The sequence below is a fragment of the Brachyhypopomus gauderio genome, chromosome 16, assembly GCF_052324685.1.
Source record: "Brachyhypopomus gauderio isolate BG-103 chromosome 16, BGAUD_0.2, whole genome shotgun sequence".
NCBI lineage: Eukaryota > Metazoa > Chordata > Actinopteri > Gymnotiformes > Hypopomidae > Brachyhypopomus > Brachyhypopomus gauderio.
Genome location: NC_135226.1, coordinates 4,317,074 through 4,339,573, shown reverse-complemented (window position 1 = coordinate 4,339,573; position 22,500 = coordinate 4,317,074). Strand labels below are relative to the sequence as shown.

General features: G+C 46.2%; 1 protein-coding gene across 3 annotated transcripts in view; it reads left to right on the top strand.

The window, feature by feature from the left end:
* Positions 1-22,500, top strand: part of mtus2b (microtubule associated tumor suppressor candidate 2b) — a 42,309-nt gene that overhangs the window by 9,602 nt on the left and 10,207 nt on the right. For all 3 annotated transcript variants that reach the window (XM_076977240.1, XM_076977241.1, XM_076977242.1), the window contains 3 exons: positions 7,384-7,479; positions 8,010-8,218; positions 11,499-11,565. In XM_076977240.1, coding sequence (XP_076833355.1) covers positions 7,384-7,479; positions 8,010-8,218; positions 11,499-11,565 — 372 coding nt within the window. The remainder of the gene's footprint in view (positions 1-7,383; positions 7,480-8,009; positions 8,219-11,498; positions 11,566-22,500) is intronic.

The following is a 22,500-nucleotide window of genomic DNA, read 5'->3' as shown; positions in this document are numbered from 1 at the left end:
TGTGTGTGTGTGTGTGTGTGTGTGTGTGTGTGTGAAGTGTGTGTGTGTGTGTGTGTTTGGGGCAGAAGGTGGTGTTCAGTGCAGTATTTTTTGTGCGTGTGTGGAGTCAGATCAGTGTTGGTGTGTATCAGTTCCGTCTCTGAGAGTTGAGGAGCCTGACTGCCTGGTGAATGAAGCTATTACAGAGTCTGGAGGTGGAGGCTCGGATGCTCCTGTATCTTTTGCCGGACAGCATCAGAGTGAAGAGACCATGTGATGGGTGGGTTGGGTCTTCCACAATGCTGGTGGCTTTGTGGATGCAGGGTGTGGTGTAGATGTCACTGATGGAGGGGAGAGAGACACCAATGATCTTCTCGGCTGTCCTCACTATCCGCTGTAGAGTCTTGCGCTCCGAGATGTTTTAGCTCCCGAACCAGACGGTAATGCAGGTGCTAAGGATGCTCTCTACAGTCCCTCTGTAGAACGTGGTGAGGATGGGAGGTGGAAGGTGTGCTTTCCTCAGTCTCCGCAAGAAGTAGAGACGCTGCTGGGCTTTCTTTGTTATGGAGCTGGTGTTGAGGGACCAGGTGAGGTTCTCTGCTATGTGGACACCGAGGAACTTGGTGTTCTTCACAATCTCCACAACAGAGCCGTTGATGTTCAGCGGGTGGTGGTTACCTGGTGCTCTTCTGAAGTCAAGAACCATCTCTTTGGTTTTATCCACATTTAGGGATAGCTTGGTCCTGCACATCATCTCATCTCAACATCTCGAGGCTCCAATCTCATGTGCAGTTGAGATGGCTTTACGTTAAATTGAGATGGCGTTATGTTGTTGAGATGGCTTTACGTTGTTAAGTTGAGATGGCGTTATGTTGTTGAAATGGCTTTACGTTGTTAAGTTGAGATGGCTTTATGTTGTTAAGTGGAAATGGCGTTATGTTTTTCAGATGGCTTTATGTTGTTTAGATGGCTTTACATTATATTTAGATGGCTTTATGTTGTTGCGGTGGCTTTACGTTAAGCTGAGATGGCTTTACGTTAAGTTGAGATGGCTTTACATTGTTGAGATGGCTTTACGTTAAGTTGAGATGGCTTTACATTGTTGAGATGGCTTTACATTAAGTTGAGATGGCTTTACGTTGTTAATATTGCAAGAAGGAATCAGACACATTGGAGAATTGTATAGGAACTGGACTCATAAAAAAAAACCTTAATGATACACTACATCCTCTCAATTCACCCGAGGACAGCGAGTGGAGTGGGTAGAGTGGTCTGTGTGGGACAGCACTGTTGTCCTCTGGCTCTGCGCTTGTTTCTTATGCCATTTGGCAGTAGGAGACGTTTAAACGTGTCTGATGCTATTGTGAGGACACATTTGTTACAGACAGCTGACTCCTTCTCTGCTGCCAACTGTTACAGCCCTGTTAACGTATCTACCACTGGTCTGCTTGCTGTTTAAATGTATGCCTGAGGCATTTTAGTCAGACGCTGTGCTCAATCGAAGCCTTAAGTGTGAGATAAGCAGCTGTCGTCCACGCCCGTGCTCCCCTCTTGTTGTCCACGCCCGTGTTGCCTTTATGACCACTTTCCCCTGTCATGATGTCATTGTGGAGGACGGCAGCTGACAAATCGAGTGCTGGAAACATCTCTCTTCTTCTGCTGCTGGATATCAGCACCCAGCGTGACTGCGTGCCTCTTCAGGTTTCGAGTCCTTCAACTTCCATTTAGTACTGTGGGTGTGAAGCAACACAGGAACAGTTTCCAACGAGAATGATGGTGTGTGTTAGCTAACACAGGCCCGAGGAACACCCTCCAACGAGAATGGGGTGTGAGAAGGGGTGTGTTAGCTAAGGCCTGGAGTCAAGCCGCCTCTTATACAGAAGGACGAGATTGGTGATGAAATGTTTACTGTAATGGAATACTTTTTTCCGCTGTATGCTTTAGTTTTTCAAAGAGACACTCCAACACAGCACGTCTCTTCAAGTAAGTATGTTACTAGAAAAATCACGCAAGTATAAGTTATGATTGTTACTAGAATAAGTTTGGATTAGTTGTTCAGGATCAAAAGCACGTTGTTTGTCTGTAATCCACACAAATCCTCTCTAGTGACACCCTGAGTACCCAGAGCAACACTGCAGAGATGTCCTGTCTTTGGAACTTGACATGTAGGTATAATATATGCTTGGAGGAGCTGCCTGTTATTTGAGGAGGGAATCATCTTACCTATGTACAGGGTGTCTTTAGGCGACGCATATGGCCAGAGGAGATTCTACAGGGGGGAAGTAGATATCAGTATCCTGTTGACCTCAAGGTTAGAAGGTCACTTGTGTGACCTTTGTATGAGGTGCTGAAAAGATACAGATATAAGTGCAGGATGTTTTAGGGCGTACTCACACTAGGCACGGTTTGCTTGTTCCGTGCTGGGGCCCGGTTATCCCCCCTCCCCACTCCCCCGCTGGCCTGCACTCACACTCGCTTCAGCAACCCGGCCCGAGCACGCTTACGTCATCACAACGCCGCTTTATTTGGAAAAAAGCGCGCTCGCACAACACTATAGAGTTCACGATTCTCTTTTTATTGTATTTTTGGAGTCGTTTTGGGAGTGCAGAAACACGGTGCAAGCACAGATTTATCGATAATTTAACATAACGATTGTCTGCTAATCGCTTTGCCGCTATGACTGTTTAACGTGAGCGTCGCATCACTGATGTCATGTTTGAGTTCCAGCGAAATGAACCAATCAGACGAGGCACCAAGCGGGCCCGGGCACGGATAGCGCTCACACTAGAAGCGAACCGTGCCCGAGTCCACATGAATCGTGCCCTGGCCCACCTCTTCAAAGCGGGCCCGAGCACGGTTAACTGATCCGGGCCCGGGCACGGTTGGAGCGCTCACACTAGCCAAACGAACCGTGCTTCGGCAGGCAACCGTGCCCGGGCCCGGATCACAGAGCCTAGTGTGAGTACGCCCTTAGACAGAGCAAAACAAGGCAACACACCTGTTCACTGTGGAGGTGCAGTGGACGAAGATTTCTGTGTGTGTGTGTGTGTGTGTGTTTTCTGCTTAAAAGACAGATAGCTGCTTCTGACTTTGTGTGTCTAAACAGACTTTCTCAGGATTATTGTGTTTTTTGCTCTTTTATGAGTGTTTGTTTGGAAGTGAACCTGAAGGTGAGCTTGATCATTGGTGCGATGAGGTCACCTAGGCAACGGGGGAAGATTCATATTTACAGTGAGGAAAATAAGTATTTGAACACCCCACTTAGTTCTCCCGCTTAGAAATCATGGAGGGGTCTGAAATTTTGATCTTAGGTGCATGTCCACTGTGAGAGACATGATCTAAAAAAATATCTGGAAATAACAATGTATGATTTTTTAACAATTTATTTGTGTTTTACTGCTGCAAATAAGTATTTGAACACCTGTGAAAATCAATGTTAATATTTGGTACAGTAGCCTTTGTTTGCAATTACAATTTTTCCTGTAGTTTTTCAACAGGTTTGCACACACTGCAGCAGGTATTTTGGCTCATTCCTTCAGATCAGCCGCAGGCTATTGCTGAGAAATACGGAGTTTGAGCTCCCTCCAAAGATTTTCTATAGGGTGTAGGTCTGGAGACTGGCTCGGCCACTCTAAAACATTGATATGCTTCTTATGGAGCCACTCCTTGGTTATCCTGGCTGTGTGCTTTGGGTCATTGTCATGTCGAAAGACCCAGCCACGACCCATCTTCAATGCTCTAACTGAGTGAAGGAGGTTGTTCACAGTAGGGACGGTGTTTTTGGGATGGTACTCATCATTCTTTGTCCTCCAAACACGGCGAGTGGAATTAAGACCAAAAAGTTCTATTTAGGTCTCATCTGACCACAGAACTTTCTCCCATGTCTCCTCTGGATCATCCAAATGGTCATGGACAAACTTAAGACGGGCCTGGATGTGTGCTGATTTAAGCAGGGGAACCTTCTGTGCCATACATGACTTTAAACTATGACGTCTTAGTGTATTACCCACAGTAACAGTGATGCCAGCTCTCTGAGATCTCACATGGAGCTCTGAGTGAGATGTACAGTCATGTTTAGCTTCTTCCATTTTCTAATAATTGCTCCAACAGTTGATCTTTTTTCACTAAGCTGCTTGGCAATTGCCCCGTAGACCTACCCAGCCTTGTGGAGGTCTACAATTTAGTCTCTGGTGTCTTTGGACAGCGCTTTGGTCTTAGCCATGTTAGCAGTTGGAGTCTTACTGTTTGTGTGGGGTGGACAGGTGTTTTTAGGCAGCTAACGACCTCAAACAGGTGCTTCTAATTTAGAATAATAAGTGGAGTGGAGGTGGTCTTTTTAAAGGCGGACTAATACGTCTTTGAGGGCCAGAATTTTTGCTGATTGGCAAGTGTTCAAATACTTATTTGCAGCAGTAACACACAAATAAATGATTTTTTAAAATCATACATTGTGATTTCCGGATTCCTTTTAGATTACCGGTATGTCTCTGACAGTGGACAGGCACCTAAGATGAAAATTTCAGACCCTTCCATGATTTATAAGTGGAAGTCGCAGGGTATATCCTGTATATCCTGGACATTCTAGAGGATGTGTTGTTTAGAGTGGCAGTTAAGGACCAGTGCCCAGTGTAGCTGACAGTAATGGTGCTTGTAGTGGTTGGTTTTGGCTGTGCTGTGTGCATTTATGAAGGGGACGTGTTCTTCAGGTCTAGAGGAGGAGGCCATGCAGGACCATAGGGCAGCACTGCTCTGACTCCACTGCTCTGACACTCTGGCTAAACATGGAATTGATCTGATGAAATGAAAGGAAATCAGTTGTACACGGCCGCAGGAATCAGGACGGCTCAGGTGTCTTGAAATACTCGACTCAAACAGATTCATCGCTCTGCCTCACATACAAAATTAATTCAGACTAACTGCAGTTCACAGTCCTTTCATAATTTAGAACTACAAACGACCTTTCGGTTTTAGACGTCTAGAAAGACTAATGCCTCTAGATTATGTTCTCACTCGCCGGTCCTGCAGGTGCGGGATCTCCGCCAGTGAGCCTGTGCAGTCTAGCCGGTGACCAGCTGTCGTCTGGAGCCAGCGTAAACGTCCTGATTGGCAGCTCTCGTCTGGAGCCAGCCTGAACGTCCTGAATTGTGGCTCTTGTCTGGAGCCAGTGTAAACGTCATGAATTACGGCTCTCGTCTGGAGCCAGCGTAAACGTCCTGAATTGTGGCTCTTGTCTGGAGCCAGTGTAAACGTCATGAATTACGGCTCTCGTCTGGAGCCAGCGTAAACGTCCTGAATCCCGGCATTGCCCAGTCCTCAGGTGGCAATGCAGGCTCTTGGTGTCCAGGGTAGTTGAGCAGAGGAAACGTTCCAGGTGATTCCGGTTAGCTGAAGAGTCTGCGTGGCCCACACAGGGCAGGCGGCACAGCTGAAGCTCGGTGTGGTAACCACAGAGCCAGCGATGTGGCCTGCAGGTCCCTGTGGTGCAGGTTGTGAGATCCTGCAGGTAATTCTTACCCTGGGGCAGTTTTGGCAGCCCCCCCTCACACGGCTCACTATTGCCCCTACACAGGGGCTGCTTGAGTGTCCTTGACAGCGCAAGGGGGCGGGAGAGCACTGGGCTGTTCTTTCTGCTGATAGGCTATAGGGTGGTGTAGGTGTGGTCATGTGGAGATCACATGACCAAGTGGGAGGACTGAGTGATAAAATAACCCTTGTTAGGCCTGATGTAATCTTTCCAGTTGCAAAGTGTACTAGGCTCTACACATATCAGAATCACTCATGCATACAGAAAACACATCCTTCAGTTCTGAAATGCAAAGAATGTAAACATACATGGTTTGGATTGGTGGAAACAGAAATACCAGCTTGGAATACTTTAGTTAAAGAGGAGGGTAATGCGCCATCTAAATTTAATTCAATTATTTATGTCCTAGAAGAGCACACTGCAGCTATTAATAAGCAGAGATGTTAATTAAGGTCAACTGTACAATCCACCTTCGTTTCAAATGAATAGATTGAATTAGTATGTGTTGACAGGCATAATATTTCAGGACGTAGACAGAGCACAAGCTGTCCTGAAAGCGTGGATGATGACGCAACGCAGCGTTTTTATTACTATGACGTAAGAAGAAGGCGCAACGGATTGAACATGTTTGCCTCGGGGCTTTACCAGATCAATAAAGAGGGCTAAAGGTGCCCTCTGGTGGTGAAGTAGTGTATAACAGCTTAACCTATAATGGGTGAGGCTTCCTACCTACAAGGTTTTTTATTTTGTATACTGCAGTATTTGAGTAGAAAAAGCCCAACTCAAGGGTTCCACCTACTGGTCACTCTAAATCAGGGGTGTCCAAATTTTGTGCAATGAGTGCCAGACCTTGTAAAGTGAAACTGTGCATTATCTAATTTATGCTAATTATCTAATTTATTTAATAATAAATAAATGGGGGGGGGGGTGCTTTTTGTTTGCGTGAGACGAGGTGGGGGAACGGGCCGTTGTGGCGAGGTCTACTTGTGTTTACCAGGTCTACTGCCATCTTCTGGTGAAGTATAAAATAGCGGGTGCATATTACTGATTTTATGGCGGATTTTACTGCGGGCCGGTGGAAGAAGGAATGCAGGCTTGCAGGCCGTATTTGGTCCGCGGACATTAGACCAAATCTCTAGTTTTGGTTACTGAAAGATTTTGAAAAGACCTTAAACATATGAAGGGATGTCAGCAGTGATTAAATGCTGACGTGTTGATCGTGTAAGCGGCACTGAGGCCCAGAGATGACGTCAGTGACCAGTACAACACACCCAGCAGCTGTTAGTGACAGAAATGAGAACACGTGACTGAGGAGTGCCAGAGTCTCCATACCATGTTCACTGGGCGCTGTAACTGACCTGGGACCTGTAGTTCTCTCGCTAAACTCTGTACTAATATGGTCATTAGCCGTATGTATGATATAGTCACTACGTATTCATGCAAATATTTTGGTGCTTTAGGTTGTATTTATGCATTAATAATAATGAGTTAGTCTGTGTTTATGCATTAATATTAATTAAGCTGTGGTTTTGTAATAATATAAATTAGTTTGTATTTATGTATTAATATTAGGCTGTGTTTGTTAATATGAATTAGGCTGGGATTATATATTAATATTAATTAAGATGTTTTGCATCAATAATAATTAGCCTGGGATTATGTATGAATATTAATTAGACTGAGATTATGTATTACTATTAATTAGGCTGGGATTATATATTAATATTAATTAAGATGTTTTGCATCAATAATAATTAGCCTGGGATTATGTATGAATATTAATTAGACTGAGATTATGTATTACTATTAATTAGGCTGGGATATGTATTAATATTAATTAGGCTGGAGTTATGTAATGCATCTTTATTGTTTTAACGCAGCAGTTAGAAAGGAGCATCAGAGAGATGAAGTCCCTCTTCCTACAGCATCGCCCTCCAGGAGGTGTGCTGTGGTCTCCACAAAGCCTCAGGCCCCTGGTGAGTGTTCTGTTTCGTGTGTGTGTGTGTGTGTGTGTGTGTGTGTGTGTGTGTGTGTGTGTGTGTGTGTGTGTTTGTAATGTCATGATTGCCACACCCACATTTTTCATATCTCATTTCTTTCTTGTGGTCGTCATAGTGATGAAGCTGAAAGAAATAGTGGCTCCGCCCTCTTATTCTGTTCATCTACAGTTCATCTAGACTGATTGGTCTGAAGTAGACCTGTTGTGAACTGGTGGACTAGCTACTAGTGATAATATCTAAAAATCTAGCTGTGTGCAAAACATCACAATAACATGGATGTATCTTGCGGAAAATATTACATTCAAATGCATATATGTAGCTGTGTGTGAAATATCATGTCTTCGTCAACACATGTAGTGCGTTGGCTACACATCTGTCCACAGGTCATTTTCTTGACTGGGTTACTGCTCCTGACAGCAGACACAGACCTCTCAGTCCTTATTCACGACCCTCTTCTGCTCCTGTGTGTGTGTGTGTGTGTGTGTGTGTGTGTGTGTGTGTGTCAGTGCGTCAGAAGTCGTGTGTGGCGTGTGTGTGTGGCCAGGCGGAGGGCGTGGAGCAGGAGCGTGTGCGGGTGCAGCGAGCGCACGTGCAGCGTCTGAGGGAACGCTGTGAGCTGCAGGACCGTCAGCTCGCCGCCCTGCAGGATGAACTGCGTCGTGTCACGCGCTGCATGGACGTGCTCACAGTCACCACTCAGCACTTCTGCACCCAGGTAACACACCTACAGAGTTACACACCTACAGAGTTACACACCTACAGAGTTACACAACTACAGAGTTACACACCTACAGAGTTACACAACTGCAGCATAACACACCCACAAGGAAAGACACCCATGGAGCAATACACCCATGAATGCACACCTGCAGGCGTGGCACTAAAACCTGGGGGGGAGAGATTTGGGGGTAGGTGACTCTTGGTCGTGGAATGACCTTTGGTGATGGAGTGACCTTTGGGGATGGAGTGACCTTTGGTGATGGAGTGACCTTTATTGATCGATGAAATTGTGGAAGCACAGCAGTCTGATGTCTGCTGAGGACGTACTGTTGTGAAACACATAGACTGCATTGTTAATTTGCTACAGATACCTGTTGCAAAATGTTGAAGGTATATTTTTACCACCATCTGGACGTTATAAACAATGTCTTCAATTATCTTCAATGTCTTAATTCCTTTCAGTTTGTTCTGCCTTCCCTGAGGTCTGTGTTTGTCTGTGGGGTGTGTGATATGTTTGATGTGGATTGATTGGAGTGGGATTATAACCCTGGTGCTGTAGACTGCAGTGCTGCATTAGAGCTCCTGTCTCAGCTCATTTACAAACCTTCACCCTTGAACCTGCAGTTGAACTAAGGCACGGCTGCAGACTCTGGGAGACGAGATCACGGAGAATTTAAGAACCATTTCTGATTAATTTTGCTGGTCAAACTATTACTGTTAAGATATGTTATTGTTGCTAGAATTGATTATTTCTGTTATCTTGTGTGTGTGTTTGGGGGGGGTGGTCTGTGTGTGTCTGTGGGGGGGGGAGCACTGTGTGTGTGTGTGTGTGTATGTGAGGAAGGACTGTGTGTGTGTGTGTGTGCGTGTATTTGTGGGGAAGGACTGTGTGTGTGTGTCTGTGAGGAAGGATTGTGTGTGTGTGTGTGTGTGTGTGTGTGTGTGTGTGTGTGTGTGTGTGTGTGTGTGTGTGTGTGTGTGCATGTGAGGAAGGAGTGTGTGTGTAGGTGTATCTGTGCTGCTCTCTCTGTTGGTGGCAGAATGAGGCGTTTTCAGTGATGGTTTAATTGGGTGGTTTATGCTGGTGAACTGCACAGAGCGGCACGACGTTCCAGCGCCTTATTGATCACACCCTCCCATATCTCATCTCCCATATCTCATCTCCCATATCTCATCTCCCATATCTCCGCCTCCTTTCTCTCCATCTTCCAGTCCGGGCTGGAGACCGGAGGAGACCTCACGTGCCAGTCTGTGTAGGAAAGGCAGCGAGGACGAGAGGGGGAGGAGAGAGAAGGAGAGAGAGAAGCGTGCTAGGAGGGAGGGAGGGAAGGAGAGAGAGAAGCGTGCTAGGAGGGAGGGAGAGAAGGAGAGAGAGAAGTGTGCTAGGAGGGAGGGAGAGAAGGAGAGAGAGAGAAGCGTACTAGGAGGGAGGGAGAGAAGGAGAGAGAGAGAAGCGTACTAGGAGGGAGGAGAATCCAGGGATTCTGGGATCAGCAGACAGCCTGTGTTCGGTAGCTGGAGCTATGGTGCGATGCTTCGCCCATCAGAGATGAGGTAAGACAGGTCAGATGGATGTCTTTCTCCTCGGTCTCCCTCCCCCACACCCTGCCTCTCCCTCTCTCTCTCTCTCCCTCTCTCTCTCTCTGTTGAGGAGTCGGTGGTATTGTGTGGTATTTCCCAGATGAGGGAGGGATGCTATCATGGGCCAGGCTTGCTGTCCAAAGCCCCTCCCTCACTCTCTCCATCTCTCCTTCTCCCCCTCTCTCTCCCTCCCCCTCTGTCTCCAAGCTTTCTGCTGCCTGGAGACTCACAGGACACAGGTAAAGCAGGGACAGCCTTACCTGCACCTACAGGATGAGCGTGTGTGTGTGTGTGTGTGTATGTGTGCGTGTGTGTGCGTGTGTGTAGGGCGGGGTGTGAGTGTGTGTGTGTGGGTGTACGTGTGCCTGAGTGTACGTATACATTTATTCTGGGGGCATGTGTGATGTTTGTGTGATGTTTGAATTTAAAGTTTTATTTTTTTTTAAATATTTTTCTGTAGTCATGTATGTATGTATATAGTTTGTATGATTTATTAAGTGCTTTTGTGTTTGTATCATTGATGATGTGTGTGCGTCTGTGTGTGCATGTGTGTGTGGGTTTGGGAAGGAGTCAGAATGTGTGTGAAGTAGATGTGTCTGTAATGTGTGTATTCCTAAGGAACACACCCCATATTAACCCTCACACACTTCCGGATGTTTTCATAGGGATTTCAATGACTTTAAGTGTCATTTCTAATTCTATATTATAATCTACAGTCATGTTTTGCCTTGAATGTAAAACTACTTCTCAGAGAGGCTCTGTCTCTGTGTTGCTGTGTTGTTCAGAGCACCCCCGGCTGGGCGTGTTCTGGGCGTAGTCGTGAAACGTGATTTATGTGTGCAGCTGGAGGGTAGAGACCACGTCACAGAGCAACAATATTCCTCTAGCGGGAAATGAAGCTCGATTAGGTCGCCTTGGTGAGGAAAAGAGGCTCAGAGATGTATATTCACGAGAAAGCCCATTTGACACCTCAAGCCTGCCCTGATTGAACTTTGCCCATAACATCATAATAGGTCTTAGGTCATTACAGGTCATTGGTATTGACACACCGAAGGATGGTGTCAGAGATTCATGTACAAAGAGCATAGCAGAATAATGCTAATGAAGATTGACAGTGTGGATACACTGGGATTTTAAATGGTTGTCTGGTGTGTGTTGTGTTTTATGGATTGTAAACAAGCACTTTGGTAATAGTAACAAATATGTTCTGATGGGAGTGTGTCTAACATTGAAAAAGAAAATATATTACATAGTAAAAACTGCAAATAACAGTAAATTATGCTGATGTTGAAAATGTGCATTAATGTTTCTCATAAAACTGCAGATCATCGTTCTGCGAGGGCAGTGCCTGTGTGTGTGTGTGAGACTGGCCATCAGACAGACGTGAGGGAAAAACAAGATTTAAAAAACTATCAGTACAACTGAATCCTGGTGTGTCACCGGCGCTCCATGTGTTCAGGGTTTTGCTGGTTCCACAGTTAATAACTGTTCCCCTGTGGTTGTGTTAATACTAAATTCCTTGACGTCAGTATTGCCTGGATGTTGTGGCCAGACGATGCCTGCACCTGGACCAGCACCTGGACCAGCACCAGGACTGTGGCTGATACCTACCTCAGATCTTCTGGTCTAGTTTCACTGGGTGTAAAGGATGTAATGATGTGTCTTCCCCTGCTGTGTGCATGGGTGTGTTGCAGAGTGAGAATGGTGTACTGAAGGAGAGGGAGGTGTCCCTGGAGCTTTGTAGGATCAGGGATGAATTGGGTAAGTAATGCAGACAGAACCCTAGCCCCTTACACACTAGCCCCTTACTCACTAGCCCCTTACTCACTAGCCCCTTACACACTAGCCCCTTACACATTAGCCCCTTACACACTAGCCCCTTACACATCAGCCCCTTACACACTAGCCCCTTACACATTAGCTCCTTACACATTAGCCCCTTACACATTAGCCCCTGTTGGGAATTTTCTTCTCCGACCCAGACGGGCCCCAACACCGCCCCGATGAACCGACTGGTTTTTGACTGAGTGGTCCAAGCAAAGTCTTGACAACAAAAGTTCTTTTAAAATGATTTATATAGAATATAATTGAATGCAATATAATAGAAGTATTCGTGGTACAAACTCTTCAGTGCACTGGTGCTAGTTGCCTAGGAATCTACCTAACCCAAGTGGATCTCAGCAGTGTCCAAGCGAAAAGCCTCCCGTGCTGGGCGATGTCCTTTCTTTCATACTCTCTGTCCATAAGTTTCGAATTGTTAAGTTTCGATAACTCCCCAATCCTGGCTGCTCTCCATGGAAATTCACCTGCTCCTCTTCTCCCAGCCTGTGTGCCTGGTTATCTAAAAACTGCTTGCTACACATCCTGCACTGAATAGGCCCCTTCTGTTCTCCTCAAGGCCACTGAGGCCTCCTTACTCCTGCTTTCCCACAGTCTTCCTGAAAAACACTAAATTGACACATCAAGTTATTAGCCTTTAATTTTCTTTTTTCCAACATTCCCCCTTTTAGACCAAAACATTGGTCTAACTCTAGTCTAATACTAAAATCTATCTAGCCCAGTGCACTTATTAAAAGAAAGACAATCATAAAAATCCCTAAATGTGTATACATTCATAGTGTGACTATGTCAGTTAGTACAACGTCTATGTGTTCTTTTATGTGATTGGTGGGTTCTGGATCACTCCCCAGTCGTGGGCCGAGACCTTTCAGACTATTCGGAGATGCCCCCCTTCATCTCCCACGGTCTCGTGACTTGACGTTGTCCCCGAGACCCAGGTCCCGCCTGGTGGGAGATCACCTCGACCCGTTCTATTAATGTGCCCATGTGTCATGCATATTACTTTTAAGCTAGTGAATCAGCTTTCATGTGCTGTTGGTTGTGCTCTAATGTGTGGTGCGTCTTCATTCTTCATCAGTCGCTGTCGCTGCCAATACCTACAAAGCAAGCATAATTAATCAAAAACAACAAGTTTTTCACACAGAATCGTCTTCTTCAGATGATATGTCATCATCATCCTCCACCATCAGTGGCATGGTGTATGGTGGTGGGTTCTTTGCATCCCCCTTCTCAATCGCGGCTGTGATCAACCTTTGGGTGAGAGATCTGATACATGGTATACAACAACATCCACAAATAACAACAATTGCAATGAACACTGCTACTGACATAAACAAAGACATAATTAGTGCCTTCCATTTCCCAAACACCTTCATGAACCACTCCTCCATGGGGTTACTGATACCTGAGGCCTCCTGCATCTCCTTAGATAACGCCTTCAGTCCGTCCAGAGCTCTGGTCACCGACCCGTCCGGTGCGGTGTTATTGGGAATGAAGGTACAACAGTTGTCGCCAAACATGAAACATACACCCCCTTTTTCCGCCAGGAGCATATCTAGAGCCATTCTGTTTTGTACGGCCATCAGTGAGGTAGCTCTCAGTTGTTCGCTCAGCCCCTCTATTGCGTCTCTCGTTAGGTTGGTTAATCTCAGTACATTGTAATGGACAAAGTTGATCCTATCTACATTCTTGTTCGGTATTACTGGAAACAAGGCTGATATAATTGGAATGTTCTCAAAGCCCGTAGCTATTTGATCAACTAGCTTGTATTCATTGGGAACCCCCCGAGGCACTCCTATGGAGTCAATGTATGTTGGTGACCCTATGGACAAATCAAAGGCATCACGCTTCTTTCTCCCTTGGGCTATAGCAGGCTGCGGTGTGATTTCCCTCAGCCCTATCATTGTTATTGGTGTGATTAGTCTAACCATAGCACAGATTCCTTTAGCTTTTCCTGGTATTAATGCCAACAGAGTGTGTCCTCCGCAGTACCACCAGATCCCTGCCCGGGCTACTCTCCCTATCCCCGGGACCTTCGTTGTGGCGTTACACCAATCTGGTTCAATTTCTCCCACACTCATGATTGTGTCTTTCTCAGTCAAGTTAAAACATTGGTATTGCCCTGTAAGTTTTACTGGCACGAAAGGAGCGTTACCTCCTTCCAAATTTTTGACATACGGAAAAATACTGCCCAGGCTGGAACAATTTGGGGTCGTAATACTTTTCACCTTAGTTAAATTCGACATACACTGATATCCTACTGGATCTGTTTCAGGATTCAGTGGGGCTGGTGAGGTCATTAACGCGGGTCGGGCCGCTGCACAGGCCACACAACCTTCTAACCCATTTTCTCTACTGTTTTGTTCTAGCCATGACAACCACAAATTCGAGCCTCTGTAACCGGTTGCTAATTCTATTAACTGCTGGGACGATAATTTAGTGAAATCTGTGGTTAGAGTGAACTGAATCCTCCATCTTCTCTTTTTTTTGCCTCAGGTTTTGCTGGGCTGAGTGGCTTGGGTTTGGCTAAATAGCTGAGTTTAATTATTCCCCATATGTCACGTCCTGATTGCTCCACCCCCAGGGTGAAGTACAACGGTCTGTTATTACCCCATATCTGCCCATTCCATTTGACAGAAAAAGTCACTGGATTTTGGGACACGTGATAATCTCGCTGAAACGACACATCGACCCACCATTTGCTCAAGGAGGTCGTGGACGGGTTACCTTTCTTATCTCCTAATGTCGGTTTCCATCTCCCCGAGTACTTTATCACTGACCCCCAACCAGGACACCAGTCTGCACTATAGAAACTCCCACTTCCATGACAGCCCGCATTAACTTGATTGGTCCAACATATGTACAAATCACATCCTCTGTATGAGGCATTGGCTCCCCCGCAGTCCACTACCTCACATAAGTCAAAAGTCCAGCTCGAGGCTGTACCATCTCTATAACTCAATTCCACACCTCCGTATGTCCATACACACCGGTCCTTGGATTGTCCTACTGGCCTGGTTCCAGCTTCTCTTGGTTTTCTTACTTTAAAGTCTATTTTCTCTGGTTTGGTCGCGTTTACTAGCGGGTTAGGGCTGTGGATCTCATCGGGCCTCACCTCTTTGCAGACAGTGTGATTGTCATCCCACCGACACAAAGTTACGTTCACGTTATTGGGTTGTTTCTGATTTCCTACACTAAATATTACCACCGCTCCTATTATCACTGCGGCTAGAAATGTTCCCCCCCATAGCCAAGTCCATGTTCTCAAAGTTAATCTCCCTACTCTAACATATTGTTGGTACTGGGCCTCATCTGGACGTCCGACACGTCCCGACAACATGTCTCTTATTTCCCACAGTTCCATCCTAGGATGGAAGATGGTGCACCACCACCTTGGTACCGGTTGGTTTAAGTAAAGTTTTAATGATCGGTTTCACAGTTCTCCAGTCTAATCCGTCTAGTCCACAACCCAGCTTCGGTATGGCTAGAGTGTTAATGTTCAATGATATTAACAATGTGGCCAGGTGTTGTATGCTTGAAATCAGATCTCCTAATTCTGGCTTCTCCCTGTAGTATCTTTTGGTCACTAAATGGAATATGATGTGTGTCTGTGTGGTTTGTGTGGCACACTTGCCTATGGGCACCTTGGCTATACCTGTAGTGCCAAATGCTTGTCTGATCTGCAGAGCCACTCCAGCTCCCAGGTTCAGGTCTGCGCTCACACAGTGTGCTATAGCCTCACAGTCAGTCTCCAACAGGTCTCCTTCACCTTCCTCCCACCAGTCCTCGGCTGTGATGTATTCTCTGTAAAAAGCTACACTGGGGTCGGTACTTACCACCAACTCCTTCCCTGGGGCTTCTCCTGTCTCCTCCAGGTGTGTCTTGATCTCTCCTGTGGTTCTTGTTGGTTCTTTTGCTGCAGCACAGTGTGAAATGTGGTACCAAGTCTTACCTTTGTCTTTCCTCACTTTCACTGAGTGCTCGTTGGCACCTTCGACCTCCCACAGGCCTGTCCACCGTGGCTCGTTCCACTTCCTTTTGTGCACCTTGATCCTTACCCAATCTCCTGGATTCACCTTCACCTTGGGTGGTTCCAGGTCTTCTTTTCCTTTCTCCTGTTGAACAGACTTATTGATTTCACAAAGCAATTTGGTTAATTCTCTCATGTACTCTGACATCTCCTGTTCCTGGATTTCTAAAGCTGGTCCCTCAATCCTCGGTCGAGGGCACCCTGGCATGGGTCTTCCTGTCATGAGCTGGTGTGGTGAGAGATTGTATTCTCCCGTGGGGGTCGCTCTCATGGACATCAACACTAGTGGCAGCGCCTGAACCCAGTCCATGTCTCCTGCTGCGCACACCTTGGCCAGTTTAGTCTTAATGGTCTGGTTGGCTCTTTCCACCAACCCCTGTGACTGTGGGTGGTAGACAGTGCCAAACTTGTGGGTTAGGCCCAGCTTTTGTTCTACTTCTGCCAAGTGTTTGTTATCAAAGTGGGACCCATTGTCACTCCTAATCACTTTTGGTAGGCCGTACCTGGGAATCAACTCATTTTGCAACCATTTTATGACTGATTTTGAATCTTCCTTTTTGGTGGGTATAGCTTCTACCCACTTGGTGAATCTGTCTACCATGACCAGCAGGTACCTGTACCCCCTTACCCTGTTGTCTTCTTACCTTTATCACTGCCACTTCTTTGGGTAACATGATAGCTTCACTCAACTCATGTACTGCTCTCAAATGTTTGATTGGCTGTCCTGTGGCATTAGTGTACCCATTATCCATCCACCTGACTAGTTCATGGTGGATGACCCCATGCACGTATGCTGAATCTGTGTAAATGTTCACAATCTGACCTGACGTGTGTTCCAGTGCTCTAGTGAGTGCGACCATTTCTGCCAGCTGAGCTGAAGCTGGTTGTGGAACCACTCCTGATTCCACCTCCTCCCACTCTTCCCCACATGCTTGTACCACAGCGTAAGAGGCCTTCAGTTCGTTACCTTGTCTCCAACAACTCCCATCTGAACAGAGTTCCCATGCTCCTGGTTTAGTAATTCTGACCTTGTGCAGTTCTGGTCTGAGCTGAATGTATCTTTCTGTGGCGTCAGCGCAGTCATGTGGTGTCGCATCTTCGGCTACTTCAATGTTATCAGTCAGATTCACAAGTTTTGACGCAGTGTTGTACGTGATGTGTGGCTGTGTGAGTATGGCTTTTATCTTGTTCTGTCGTGCTCTTGACAAAGAAAAGGCTTGTGAGTTTATGAACGCCATTACTCCGTGATTGGTGCTGACTATTAGTGGGTGACACATTACCAAGTGTGCTGTCTTCTCTATCGCTGTGGTGAGTCCTGCCATGTATGTTGTGCATGGTCCTGTTCCTATCACTGGTTGATCTAATTTGGAACTGTGAAAAAATAAAATGTTCCTTCCTTCACTCTCCCCCTTCTGAAAGAGACAAGCATGAACATGATTGTCTCTTACAGAAACATTTAAATGAAAAGGTTGTGTGTAGTCTGGTGCTGCTAATTCAGTAGCGCTAGCAAGTGCTTGTTTTAGAGTTATAAAATCCCTCTCTGCCTCAACCGTCCAGTCAAGCTCCACCTTCCCGTTACTCAGACCTTTTGACACTGCGAGTTTTCTGAGGCTGTGAGCTAAATCACTGTAGTTAGGTATGTAGTTGCGGCAGTAGCCTGTCAGGCCTAAAAATGACATCATTTGGGACACTGTAGTGGGCTTTGGAAATGACAGTATTGACTGTCTCTGATTTGGAGTCAGGGTGTGACCTTTGTGTGAGATGTTTCTCCCCAGAAAGGTGACCATCGGCCTGGCCACCTGGAGTTTTGACTTGTTCACTTTGTAACCTAATTCAGCTAACAAGGTTAGAATGGTTATGGTGTCTCTAAGGCACTTATCGGGTGAAGTACTAGCTATTAACAAATCGTCCACGAACTGTATTAGTACGGTGTTAGAGTCAATCAAATCATTGTCAGTTAATCTAGACAGATCTTTCAACAGACATTGATTGAAGATGCCTGGTGAGTCTTTGTAGCCTTGAGGTAGCCTGTTGTATGTGTACTGTTGACCTTTAAAGGTAAATGCAAAAATGTCTTTCACATTCTCATCAATTGGTTTAGAAAAGAAAGCATTAGCTAAATCTATGCATGAAAAGCTGCAGTGTTCAGTCGTTAGGTTCTGCAAAGATCGATAGGGGTCAGGTACTGGTATGTTCTCAGTTACAGTGACATCATTAATGCGCCTCAAATCATGCACCATACGATACTCATCTTTTCCAGGTTTTTTAACAGGTAGTATGGGCGTGTTCCACGGTGACGTCGTGGGTTTCAGAACTCCAACTTTGATCAAATCTGCAATGGTGTCTGTAATACCTGCCATGGCTTCTGGCTTGATTCGGTACTGTGGCTGATGAACGACTGTTTCTCCTGGCTTTAACCTAATAGGAGCCATGTGGTGTGATGCACATCCTACATCTACCTTTGTCGTGGTCCACAAGTTGGCTGGGACCGTCTCTAGTTGTTCTTTGGCCTGGGGGTGATCCAACAGTGCTCTGCCGTGTGTGGCTGTCAGGGGCTGGTTACAGAAGTACGCCAAGTCACTGGTGTCACATGCGACTCTCCAGTACTTACCATCCGACGTACCCTCTACCCCTGGCAGACAGGTTGGGCGAAACTGTTCCTTCATGGCAGTGGCCAGCATGGGGCCCAGCTCACGAGGTTCGTGTCCAGCCGAGACCAACAGCGAGACATGTGGTAGTGAATCCTGCTGGTCCGGGTTTCTCCAGTACGTCATCTGTTCTCCTGTTAACACAACTAGTGCAGCCACACCTTCAGGTCCAAAAATCATTGATTCACAATTTATATTTTGTAATTGACCTTCAATGTTATTCCACAGCTGTCCGTAAACCCCATCCTCCCCTCTGATGTAATTAAAAGTGCAGTGTGTGCTGTCTATTGGTGGGGTCATACTCTGAAGTGACAGGAACCATGGTTTCCATAAATTAAACGTGTAAAGCAAATTTTTAGCAGTTGCTTGTTCCTCAGGATGTTGTAATGTGGCCCAGTAAATGTGAGCTGGGCCGTCCGCTGCTTGTTGATTAAGTATTCTGAGGCGCTCATCGTGGTTGGTGACAGAGACAGCTAATTTACCTTCACTCGGTGTGCATTCAATAATAGCTGAAAATTGACACAACAAATCTCTACCTAACAAATTAATTGGGCACTGTTCTGAAAACAAAAATGTGTGCTCGACCTGTGGGCCTGAGCCCACTGACACCTTCAAGGGCACAGTCAGTGGCTGCAGTGTAGTTTTTCCCAGAAATCCAGTAGTGGATAGTGACATCTTCGACAAGTAGCCTTTCCACTTCCTGTCTGTTAAGACTGACGTGGTGGCTCCCGTGTCGACTAAGAACTCCACTGGCTCCCCCTCCACCAATAGACATACAACTGGTTCACTGCATGTGGGGGAACTGGACATCGGGCAGCTTCATTGGCCACCAGGTGGCGCTGGCATGTATTGCATGCCAGGAGGCACAACCTGTTGTCCTTGTGTGAGTGCGGGTTTCTGCTGGTAATTTACGTTTTGGGGTTGCTGGTACTGTATTGGCTGTTGATACTGTACTGGTTGTTGCTGCTGATACTGCATTGGTTGCTGGTATGCTGGCTGTTGCTGCATCGGCTGCTGGTACAGCATTGGCTGCTGCTGCTGCGTCATCGGACAATCTCTTGCCCAGTGGCCCATCTGGCCACAACCAAAACAGCCGTTGCTTTGTGTGGTTTGGAAGTTCCCTGCTCTGCCTCCCCTGAATCTACCTTTGGACCTGCCTCTGCCTCGGTATGGGCCTGCCTGGGCGTAGTAACCGGGCTGTTGTGGCACCGCCCAGCTGTTGACCTGTTGTGGCATAACATAAGGTTGCATCATGGGTTGTATGGGTTGCATCACTGGTTGCGCGGGCGGCTCTACGGCCACTACCTGTACAGAAGTGTCTTCCTTTGACACTAATTGCTTTTTAGGCTTTGAATTGTCCCTTTCCCTTAACAATTTAAGTAATGCATCTTTCATCAACTTATCGGTGTTTCCGCCCTTCTCTGCCTCACGCTTCATATGGTGTGTAATTGCAGCTTCCCATTCACTGTCTTCCTTTTGATCCAGCGCGACCACATCTTTTAGTTTCGTTTGCACTCCCTCAGATAAACTCGCCACGACCGCTGCTCTGTACATAGCCCGCACTGGGATTGATTTATCATGCCTAACGCCAGTTTTAGCTTGCCAGATTTCTTTGCACCTATCTAAGTACGACATCGGGTCTTCATCTTCTTTAGGTTTAACCCCTGATAAGGCTGCCGTGTCAAACGTGTCCTGATTTTGCAATCTCAGCTGTCCCCACAAAGCACTTCTTATTCTACCGAACGGGGCCTCATCAGCCAGATGCTCTGTTCCAGCCGCCTTCTCGGCTGTAGACAACATACTTAAAACTCCCATGGCTTTAAACAATGTTCTTATGTCTCCCAAACCCAACATGTCCCCAGCCGTGTACTGTTCAAATTTAGACAAGAAATACTGAATGCCCTTTTTAGGATTGGGTAATTTATCTATCATAGTGTGCAAATCTCTGTGTGTCCACGGAGCGTATGTGTGTGCGTAACTGCTCCCTGGCACTGCCATTATCGGATAATGACCACCAGGGGTCGACATGTTCTTGGCTTTTGATCGCGTGACTACACCGTGCCTGTCATAGTAGGCGGGCACTCTCACCCATTCCTCGGATTCAGACAGGTTAATACATTCATCTCCCACCTCGCTCTCCTCTGAAGAGGGAGTTTTCACTCGTCTGTTCGCCCCACCCTCGTCATTCTCCGCTTCCCATTCTAAATTTTCACCAGTCACAATCAATGTATCTCTTCTGTCAGGTGCACCTCTATCTCTCCTCCTATCATCCGCAGCGCATTCCTCTAGCTGTCTCGCATGCTCTTTTTCCAACTTAGCTTCTTCTTGCCTGATGGCTTTCTCCACATCACAGACCACTTTCTCTGCTCTGTTCAACGTCTGTTCGAACCGTGTGGGGGCACTCAGACTCAAACTCTCAGCCATTCGCTGTTCAATTCTTTGCAATGCATCACTTATCTCTGTTTCTCCAGTTTTCTCACGCGCACAGTCTTCGAGCCTCGCTAGTCTACTCTCTATTTTGTCCATAGCCACATCACTGACAACCTCCATTACCACTTGTCTCCCCTCATCACATTCACGCTCTCTCACTGATTTTGGACGTGCAGAAGCCCCGTCCACACCAACGTCACTCATTTCACTCACAGACACAGGCGCCATCAGCGCTGCACGCGGACATTGAGGAGCACTGGGTTCACACGCTTTTTCTGCATAGGGAGGGGGCACAGGGAGTTCTGTCTTTTTGGTTTCAACTCGTTCTTTATCATTAATCTTCTGACAAATTTTCCGAAATGTTCTCACATACGACAAATAAGTTTCAGCTTCTTCCAGCTGGATTTTACGCTTTTGCTTAGTTAGGGCTCCGCTAGCCTCTAATCTTTTTTTCTCTTTATTAACCTGTGTGACCCAATGCTTCTCGATGTGCTCCCAATCAACCTGATACACACCACGGTCGTCCGGGTCTGGCCACAACCCTTCGGATCGCATCTTCTCAAAACATTTTTTCACATACATCACCGTAGACCTCATTCTTGGCACAGCACGTTTCTCCATAGTATCAACCAAATAATCCTCCAAACCCTTAATGTTATCCATGATATAACTCTGATTTTTAAACTACTTCCAAATTACTTTTGCTTCGATTCAGTAAATTTTAAAACTTTTTCGTTGTACTCACTAGCACTTTAATACCCCCAAATTAATTCAGTAAACTTTATCACTTTATCGTCGTGTTCGCAAGCGCTTTAACTCGCCAGCGCGCACCCCAAGGGCAGACAGACACAAGTTAATATCTCCACACTCCAAACAACTCCAGCTCAACACAGCTCGCGCGAGTTTCACTTCCAGCACTTAAATCGTACGTTTACGGAGCGTCATAAACCAAATTATAATTTCATGCATGAAGATATATGATAATTTTTGTTTTACACTTTAACCTCTTATGAAATGTTTCTCTTGTGCTTGTGTACACAATGATGAACGTCTTTCTTGGGGGCTCATGCAATTTACTCAGGGGTTCAAATGTCCTCACATAAGAGGCTCATGGATTTATGGGCGTGGGTTTGTAAGTCCCCCAATGAAAGGCTCTCAAGTTTTATTATAGCGCGTATGCTCAAACAATTTATACAGGTCTTTATTCAACATAAAACCACACGGTACATGAAAACCAACCCAACACTGCAATTTTGCAAACACGCATACACAGATACAGCTGTAGTTTCACCAATCACGCACGCAATTTCAACAAAACACACGGGGGCCCCCCAAAACCGGCTTCATTTAACCGTGACCGAGCGCGTCCTCCACCGTTCTCTTTTTTTTTTTTTTTTTTTTAGAACAACAGTTCCCCCTTTTTTTTTTAACGTGGGCTACCTACTCGTCACCTGAGCGCGTCCTCCACCGTTCTTTTTTTAGAACCAAAGTTCCTTTTAAGAACGTGGGCTACCTGCTCTTTCTCTGGGCACGTCCTCCACCGTTCTCTTTTAGAACCAAGGTTCTTTTTAGAACGTGGGCTGCCTACTTTCTCTGAGCGCGTCCTCCACCGTTCTCTTTTAGAACCAAGGTTCTTTTTAGAACGTGGGCTGCCTACTCTTCAACCGTTTACTGCAGTTTACAGGGCGTCCTCCTCCCGACTTTGAGTCGTAGGGCAATCCTCCTGTCTATATATCGAGTTTGTAACAC